Here is a 10491-nt window from a genome sequence, read left to right as displayed (position 1 = left end):
TACTTCTTATCCGTCTGTTCGACTGATTGCATCAGTGTGTGCGATAACGCTTCTAATAATTCTTTTTTTCTCATTCTAGAATAATATTTAATGTTTCGCTCTTTAGCAATTTGTTTTAATTCTTTTACCGTTTTATATTTCATTTTTATATATTCAAGACTTTTTTTATAGAAAAAATTTCTTTATATCACTTTTCATAATATTTTTTCTTGTCAATATTTCATATGTAAAGTTTCATATGAAATTTAAATGCATCCCCATCCTCGTATTTTACAATAATAAGTAATATTTCGATATTTTGCAATCTCTTGCTCTTTTGTAATTGTCAATGTTCTATATACAAAATGTGTTGGAGTCAAAATTTCTGAAGATGTTTTATCTGGATTAGGATCATCAAGTAGATACTCAGTATCCATAAGAATTTTTATATATGTAAGATAATAATTCAATTTTTTTTTTTTTTTTTTTTTTTTTAGTATTGTATTTGCCGATTGAAAATAATTTACACTCGTAATTTATAAAAACAAATATTTACATGACTGGGGCTTGAAGAAGACAAAATTCATCTTATCATTAAGCCCCCCCCCCCAAAAAAATGCATATTCATCAAATAAAATGTTTTAACAAAATGCAAAAAATAAAATATATAACGTTTAAAATATTTAGTAATTCAAAGAGTATTTATATTTAAGAACTGATTAGTAAAATAAGATGATATTACAATAACTTTTTTTAATAAAAATTGAAATTATAAAATTTTACAATATAGTTTTAGTAATTAGTATTTCATATAATAAAACTTAAAAAAATCGTTTGTAAATTCAAAACTTATAAGATAAGAAATACATTTACAATAGCAGGCTATTGTTTAGAATATTAAATATAATATTAAAGAGTAATTAGTAGGTTAATTTTTGCTTTTGTTTGCTAGTTTAAAAAGCTTTTTAGAAGAACTTTAATTCATTTTCATGTATCATCAGTAATTGCTTAAGTTTTGTTTTAAACTGGTTTAAAGAATAATTAGATTTCAGCTCATTATTTAATATTGTATTCCACAGCTTAGGACCTCGGTTAGCAATTGAGAATTTGGTTGCTGAATAATGTGTTTTGGATTGAATGTAATTGTTTTTTGAAAATCTGGTAGGGTATATGTGGTTTATTTTTTCAAAAAGTGAATTAAATAACATTGGTGATATTTTTTTATCAAGTTTAAACATGAAGATAAGAATATGGTAAAGGTTTAGTTTATATACATTTAGAATATTAAGTTTATTAAATAATGTTTGAGTGTGAGAGAAACGGTCTACGTTTTTAATTATCCTTAAAGCCTGTTTTTGTTTACTAAACAGTTTTTTTACTTTTGTTGCGTTTGTGCTGCACCAAGCAACGTTTGCATAATTTAAGTAGCAATGAATTAAAGAAAAATATAAGTTTTTAAACAAGATAGATTTAAAAACTGCTTGGCTTTATACAGAACACCTATATTTTTTGATAATTTATTTTCAATTAGACCTATGTGGTCCCTCCAGGTTAAATTTTCATCCAGAACCACACCTAAAAATTTTATTGATTGCTCTCTTTTTAATAATGCGTTATCAATAAAAAGATCAGGAAGTTTTAATATAATATCTTGTTTTTTATGAAGACGATGGAACAAAGTGTATTTGGATTTATTGATGTTCAAAGATCGCATTTTGATTTTTAAATAACCATTCCCATTTTACTTTATCTAAATTATCTTTTAATATTACAATTCCATTTGGATTTTGAGATAACATAATTCAATTAACTTTATCTAAATTATCTTTTAATATTTCAATTGCATTTGGATTTGAAGATAAACAATACCAATCTACTTTATCTAAATTGTTTTTTAATATTTTATTCGCATTTGGATTTCTAGACCAATTAACTTTATCTAAATTGTTTTTTAACAGTTCAATTGCATTTGGATTTTCAGATATATTATCCCAGTTTACTTTATCTAAATTATCTTTTAATAGTTCAATTGCATTTGGAATTGAAGATATTCGCCGCCAGTTTACTTTATCTAAATTAACTTTTAACAGTTCAATTGCATTTGGATTTTTAGATAATTGCCACCAATTAACTTTATCTAAATTGTTTTTTAATATTTCAATCGCATTTGGATTTTTATTATATCCCATTTTTTATATATCAAGATTTTTTTTTTTTAATTTTTCAAAGTTTAATTTTTCATAATTTAATATTTCAATCTTAATAACCATTATCAATCTTCCCATCACGCAATTCAAGATATCTATATCCATGCCCAGTTCCACGCATAGCACAATATAAGGATTTATATACTGTTTCTTCTCCTGTTTCTATGTTTGTTAATTTAATAGTGACTGGTTTTTTCTTAATTGTTTTTAATCTTTCATATTTTGGATCTATTTCTTTTTTCTCTTCTTTTACTGGATGTATTCTAGGTCTTCCAACTTGTCTTTTGCTTCTGTTGCTTTTGACATGATTGATTCTTTATTTGTCAACCCATTATCTACAGCAATCATTAACAATGTGACATAATTTTTAGATGTTTGTCAAATGTTATTTTCTTTTAACAACTTCTGCAAGTTTTCTCTTGTATAATACATTTTTATTATATAAAGAAAAAAATTTAATTAATTTTCAAAAAAATTTAATTTACAAAAATTTAATAAACAAAATTCAATTTATTCCCGTAGGATTGAAGTTCTATCACTCTATGAGATAATACAACAGCTTATACCATAGTACCCGTCGGATTGAAGTACCCAACAGCTTATACCATATTCCCGTCGGATTGAAGTTCTATCACTCTAGGAGATAATACAACAGCTTATACCATAGTACCTGCTGAAACAGCTGTATTAAATGTTGCTATAATTTTTGCATCTATTGTTGATGATATTAATCTTTCTGCTTGATTGCTAATATTAAAAACAAAGAGTGGGTTAAATCTTTATAGTCAGAAGAAGTCATATTGCATTGTGCGATCATTTCAGTCGTTACATAAAAATTTTCATTAAACAAAGCTGCTTCTAAATAAACTCTTGAAATTTGCTGATTTGGGAATGACAAGTTATAATCAACAGCAGGATATCTTTCTTGATTATTAAGCAAAATGTACATATTTTTCAAGTCACTATGATCGAATGTTAAAGGATTAGCACTTTGATCTCCACTCTTACTTGTTTGAAATCCGACAATAATGTATCTTGAGTTATTAGGAGATGACTTTACGCTCAACCCCCAAGAAAATGAATTAGCTTGTGTAACAGCTAAAATATCACACTGACGCGCTCGAAAACTTTATGAAAGTTTCACTTTTTTTTCGATTTGTTCATTAAAGTTTAAACCTTTCTACATCTGCTGGTAACACATGTGGCATAAACAACGATATTTTATTAAGATTAACTTTTCCTGCAGCTACACCAGCAAGCTTTAAAATTACGTCATCATCACTTTGTCTTACAAGAGTTATTGTATGTTTAAGTCCATAAGTAACTTTTTTGTAATCATCACAGAATCCAAAAATGTGCCATAAAGGTACGCGAAATGATTATGTTCCTTTTGTAGTTGGTTTCTGAATTAGGTATCCTTGTCTTGTTGCAAACCCTTGGTTATCAGCAAGTACTGCTGTTGCTGTATTGTCTTTATACCACAATTGATTTAATCCTTGCGATACTTGAAAGTCATTTGAGTGTTTAAGCATTCCTAACATTGTAGTTGCTTGACCTGGGTAAAAAACAGTTTCTATAATTTGGTTTGATAATTCGTATTTTATTTGTCTGAATAAATGCATAATACCATTATTTGTAAGCGCCACTGCATCTGCATTAGCATAAGCTGTTCCATCAGCTTTAACAAGTTATCCTTCAAATAAGAGATAAGCCTTAGATGGAAGTGTGAAGAAATCTTTTTGTTCAATGTTGATTTTTATTTCTCCAGAATTTAAATTTGCACCATTAATTGGTTCATTTTGATATTTCTCAAATCTTTCAATTCCATTATGTACAATTGGCTTTTCTGTAAAATTTAATACTTCGGAAGTTGTCATTTTATTTTTTTATATGCAATATAAAAATTATTTTTTTTGATTGACAATTCTTAAAAATTATATAAAAAATTTAACAAGTCTACGCGTAAATGTAATTTAGCTAAGCCATAGCTCATTGAGACCCTACGCAAGTCGAAGGCCGCGTCCTTTTTTAACTAGATCTTCTATTCTTATAGCATTTTTATTTGATACTTTTTTTACTGATCTTATTGCAGACCCCATCATTATTTTATTTATATTTGTTGTTACCTCATCTGCATTATTTTTTAGATCTTTAGATCCAGATTTCATTAGATCATTAGATGCAACCAAATTTGAAATTATTTCATCAACTTTTTTTATTAATAACAGGTTGTGAAACTATTTTTAAAGATGTTTTATCAATTATTTATTCTCCCTTTTCAACTGCAGCATTTCTAGCAGCTTCTATCGCTGATGTTGATAGTTCTTTTCCTGCTGATTTAGCAGCAGTTATTGCAGTTTTTCCTATATCAGTAGCAGCCAACTTCTTCACCGTAGCTGATGATACTCTTGTTACATTTGACGCTTTTATTCGTTTAAATAAATCTTTTATACTTTCGAATATACCACTTCCTCCAATAGCATGTTTCTTTATATATCTCTTATTATTAACAATTAGCATTTTTTTTATGTACTATATATTATATTTTATATGCAATGATATATTATAATTATTTTGTATTAATTTATAATGTGAACCGTCTATTATACCTTGTCTTAATAATTCATCACAAATTGCAACAGCTTCATTTCTTGCTCCAGCGTTACCTGTTTTCCATGCAGCTATACGTAATTTAAGCTTTTCAATTAATGTATTAGGGTCACTAGGAAGAATTATAGCTTGTATTTTTTAAATCTCTCTAAATAGGAGCTGTTATTTCTCTGTATTTTCCAGTACGAGACGACTTTGGTTTGTATGGGTTTTCAGAAGTAATTGTCTGAAGTAATCTGTCAGTATTAATATATCTCTATATTTTTTAAGATCATCTTCAGTTTATAAATTCTTTTCAGGATTAAACTTTACTATTAACTCCCAAAAACCAGGAGTACCATAATATGTTTCATCATCAATAGTTATATCATTATCATTAATATGTATTGGTTTTTTTCCAATATAAAATATATCATCTTTAGAATGTATTCTAAATGTAGTATCTGTAGATTTTTTACTATTAGCATACATTCTTAGATAATCTGTTGTAATTTTTCCTAGCCTCATACTTTTATTTTCTTCATGAGATGGTAATAGTTCTTTAGTTTCAGTTATCATTATCTCTCTATTTGCTTCAGGATAATAATTTGAAAAAGTGAGTGCAAGTTTATCAGCTTGATCTTGCAATTTAGATATGTTTTCTTTTATTCCATCTTGACTATCAATTAATGGCTTGTACAATTTTTCTAAGCCTAACTGTAAATTAGTTTCACCCATCTTTTCATATAAATCATTATGCTGTATTCTTTTTTAATCTTCAAGAATTCTTTAACAATTTTGTCTCTTTTTTCAGGATATTCAATTTTTAGAAATGACATTTTGCTTTTTTATAAATAAAGATAAAAAAACACAACGTAAATCGTTTTACGTTTTATGTTTTATGTTTTGTCGTTTACATTTTTACTAAATCTGTTTTTGAGTATATTAATTGCTTCATCTCTTCCTTGTTTAATTAGTGATTCTTTATTTTGTTCATTTATTAATTCTTTTCAATTTTTTATAATTTGCTCAAGCATGGTTTTAAATTTTTCAAGTTCACTAAGAATTAGTTTAAATTCATTGTCGTCTATACTTCCATCTACTAAAGCTTTAGAAATATATTCACTTATTGTATTTAGTTTTGAATCAGCGAGTACTTTAAACTTTTCATGCTTTTTTGCTTTTAAATTTAATTTTTTATTAACTTGCCCTCCTATTAATGATAAAACACCTGCTCCTAATGCTGCACCTTCACATACGATAGCTACTGGTGCTGCAATTATTGTTGTTAAAAAGCCAATTCCAATAGTTTCAAGTGCTATAGTGCTTGCTAGTAATGAATTATCAATTGTTGAAATTATTTTTACAGCTCTATTTCTCTTTCCTCTCTCACTCTCTATTTCTTTTTGAATCTCACTAATTGTGTTTGGGCAATATATATGTGCACTAATAATCTTATTTTCTTCATTAGGGGTACTTGGAAGATTTGAATATATTTTATTGAAAGTTTTATCATTTGCACTCTGTGCATTTGGTATATCTCAATAAATATTATAACACAGCTTTTTGCAATTAAACTCCACTTTAGTAAGTAAAAATAATTTTTTTTTAAATATTTTAAAAAAAATATTTACAATAAGTTCACAAAACATAAACATCTCCATTTTTAATCAATAGATCAGAATCAGAATTATTAACAACATTTACTACAATATCATCAACAGTTTCTGATACTACAGAGTTTTGTAAACTTAACATTTTTAATTTAAGTTCTGCTTTTAATGAAACTAACGCAACACCTTCATTAATTACTAGACCAAACTTGTGCAAATATTTGATATTTATTATCATTTATTAATACTAAAGGATGCTCCAAAATTTTTGTGAAGAAGTATTTTTGTAGGTTCATCTAGTTCATATGGTTTATCTGGTATATATTTGTTTATAAATTTATGCATTGGCGGATTATTTCTTGGCATTTCTTTTTATAAGCAATATAAAAAAGTTTCTAGAAATCACAGAAGCAAGTTCAAGAATGGAATATTGGAATGGAATATGGTGAATTTGGTCCTAATAATAAACCTTCACCTGTTGATGTATATCCATTTCCACTACGTAAGTACAATCCATCACCTACAGAACCTTCTTTACTCCATGGTCTCAAATATAAACCATTTTCTGCAGCAGTCATTTTAAATCCTTGTCCATTCTTTTTAGTACACAACACCCCTTTCAGCAATTTTATCAACCATAGCTGATCCAGCTGCTGAACCTACTCCTGTTAATAAACATGTTGCAAGAGCTGGAGCAACGCTTGATAATAAAATCTTCCAGCTGTACCGAGGAAAGGTAATAGTGCTCCAAGAAATCCACCCTCTATTTTAGAATTGTGAATGTGTTGCGCTTTACTTAAATTAATTATTACACCAGTACCATTTTCATATGCTTTCTTAATTTTATTCAATTCCTTTTTGTTACAGCTAATACATGATCACCATTAAGATCTGAATGGGATAATTTAATACTAGCTCCATAACCACCTTCATCAATCGCTTTTTTAATTTTTTTCAATTGTCCCTCTGAAATATTTATTTTAATATTAGTATATTTACTCATTTTTATATACATATAAAATTATTTTTAAAAAAATTACGAAAAAGTAATTTAAATAAATTACCAAAAATTATTTAACGACTTAATATACTTCTTTTATATGAAATGTAATAGTTACTTTTTCTCCTCGTAACTTTAAAAGATTTCCATCTTGATCGAGCAATTTATTTTCCATTCTTGATATTTTATTTAGTATTACTGGTAAATAAATTAAGTTATACGGCTCTTGAACAATTTTATATCTAGGACATACACTTGGGAATGAATATATAACGTTATTAGTTACTCCATTTACATACGATGATCCTATAAAATCATTTGTTACTCTTATACTATTAACATTTAATGTGTTTACTATATTAGTTGATATATTGTATATTAGTTGATATATTGTAGCCTGCTGAATATATCCCACTTTCAAAACCAAAAACAGTTCTAATTGAATTTGAAGTTGTAAAATCAACTTTATAACCAGCTGCAATAGTTAAAGCTAATCTTAATGCATTATTATTTCCTACAATTGTAATATTTGCAACTCCTGAACTTGCATCCCCGTTTCCTATCATAATCGATTGGATATATTTATTTATATCATTAATTTCATAACATCCATCTGGAATGTTTATATCCTTCCAAGTTGATCCATTATTTGCACTATATCTAAAATTGTTGTTTGAAGAATTAATATTAGGAAAACTGTAATATGTCTCTAAACTAACAAGAGCTGTTTCATATTCTCTGTCTTCTCTAAGTGTAATAATAGAGGTAAACTTAGTTCTTAATATACTGCTATTTCCGCTTACTGATATATATGCCATTTTTGTTTTTTTATATAGAAGAAAACAATTTTGTTTTTTATATTTAATTTTACACTACTAGTTTTAACAAGTTGGAATATAAAAACAATTTAATCCTCTTCTATATTTTCCATAATCTTTTTTAGAAGATAGATCTATAACAACAAATCCATGAGGATCTGTCCATGCTTTTTCACAAAAATTTTTAAACTCATCTTTTCCCATATCACTTGAAACATGATCATTATAAATGTGATTTAAATTCTTTGAATCTTGAGGAAATAAACAAATAAAATTTGTATTTTCTCGTATGGTTTGCCTAGGCAACATAAAATAATTTTGTGCAAGATAGAAACAATCTACATTACTATGTCTTTCTCTTGTATAATATTATTCACACTTATTTTGCTTTGTTAATTGTAAATCATCAAAAATCATCAAATTATTCTTATGAAAATCAAGATCTTGAGGATCTGGCACATCTTCTGCTGTTTCAAAAAACTTACACTCCATATCTGTATTCTCATTTAAATTTTTTGAAATGTCTTCAAATATAAGCGCAGGGTTTGCATTTAATTTTTCTATTTGGTCTTGTAGCTTAAATAGTTCAAGAATAATTTCTATTGGCAATTTTTTTCAAAATATTGTTTTAATATTTTGTATTCTGGTTGAAAAAGAGATTTTCCAAAAACTTGTAAATTATTATAGTCTAACCAACCAGGTCTCAGTAAATTCAATAATAAAGTAGTTTTTCCACAATCTGACTTTCCAACAATAATTCCTCTTATACTCTTAGGAAACAACTTATTATTATTTCTCTTATTGTTATTCGCATTCCATGACAAATCTATAATATTCATTTTATATATTTAAGATTTTCATTTTTTTATAAAAAAATACTATACATTTTTTTCTATGTATAAAAATGTTCTGCGTTAAATGTAGAAACAAAACAAATTCACTAAACTTGCAAAATGCTGTGAGTAAAAACAATAGAAATATGCAACGTGGAACTTGCGCTATTTGCGGAAAAATAAAAACTCAATTTCTATCATCAAAAACAGGAGGAGATTTAGTGAGTTCGATTAATTCAACAACACGTAAAATAAAACTACCATGGTCGAAGTTTCCAGGTGAAATGCATTTACCTGGAATGAACTTTGCAGGTCCTGGTACTAATTTAGATGAACGACTAACTTCTAGTGACGCATATAAAGAATGGAGTAAACCTATAGATAGAGTTGATATTGCAGCTTACCATCACGATCTTGCTTACAAATACTTCGATGACACGTCAAAAAGAAATTTAGCTGATAAAATTATAATCGAAGAAATGGATGCTATAAAATTAGGTGTTGAAACTAAAACTACTCAAAAAAACTACCAAAGATCAGTAAAAAAAAAGAGGATAAAGAAGTAAATCTTATGGATCCGAATGATCTAAATCATATAGGTCTGAAAGACCTGAAATGGACACACAAACTTGTAAACAAACTTCACAGACCAGTTGTAAAACATTTCAGAAAAAGAAAAGTTATTGTAAATGGAATCGATGAAGTATGGGCTGCTGATTTAGTTGACATGAAATCTTCTTCCAAATTCAATGACGGTATAAATACTTATTAATGGTGATAGATGTTTTTTCTAAGTATGGATGGATTGTTCCATTGAAAAGTAAAACTGGAGTTGATGTTGCTGCTTTAAATAAAATCTTTAAAAATTCTTCAAATTTCCATGGATCCGAAGGTAAAGAAAGAAAGTGTCAAAAAATGTGGGTAGATAAAGGCTTAGAATTTTATAATAAGCATATTAAAGCGCTTGGTGTTGAGTTATATTCAACTGAAAATGAAGAAAAAAGTTGTGTAGTTGAACGTTGGAATAGAACAATAAAAAATAAAATGTTTAAGTACTTTTCAGCTAATTCTACAAGAAAATATATTGACGTTTTAGATGAAATGGTAAATAAATACAACAACACAAAGCATTCTTCAATTAAATGACACCAGTTGAAGCTAGCGATAAAAAGAATGAAAATATTGTTTGTTTAAATCTAAATGGAAATGTACGATCAGAGTCTGTAAGTTCATATGGGTCTGAAAGACCTAAACCAAAGTTTTCAATTGGTGATTGAGTTAGGATAACTAAAAAGAAAGGAACGTTTGAAAAAGGATACACACCGAGATGGACTGAAGAAGTTTTTACAGTGTCACAGATTCAGTTCATAGATCCACCAACGTATAAAATAACTGACGATAATAGTGAAGAAATTCAAGGTACTTTTTATGAACATGAAATGCAAAAAACTG

The 10491-nt window shown here is 27.3% G+C and overlaps 1 protein-coding gene across 1 annotated transcript; it reads left to right on the top strand.

Moving 5' to 3' along the window:
• Window positions 1–9810: 9810 nt before the first annotated feature.
• LOC136089140 (uncharacterized) lies at window positions 9811–10185 on the top strand. Its single transcript, XM_065814861.1, has one exon. It carries the CDS (start codon window positions 9811–9813, stop codon window positions 10183–10185), a length of 375 nt encoding a protein of 124 aa, XP_065670933.1.
• Window positions 10186–10491: the final 306 nt, after the last annotated feature.

This window comes from Hydra vulgaris, chromosome 12 (assembly GCF_038396675.1).
Source record: "Hydra vulgaris chromosome 12, alternate assembly HydraT2T_AEP".
Classification (NCBI taxonomy): Eukaryota; Metazoa; Cnidaria; class Hydrozoa; order Anthoathecata; family Hydridae; genus Hydra; species Hydra vulgaris.
Note: the sequence above shows the minus strand (reverse complement) of the source record. Positions and strands in the feature narration are given on the sequence as shown.

Bases quoted from the DNA above. Each gene is read 5' to 3' on its own strand.
- LOC136089140 (XM_065814861.1), top strand. From the start codon at position 9,811: ATGGTGATAGATGTTTTTTCTAAGTATGGATGGATTGTTCCATTGAAA.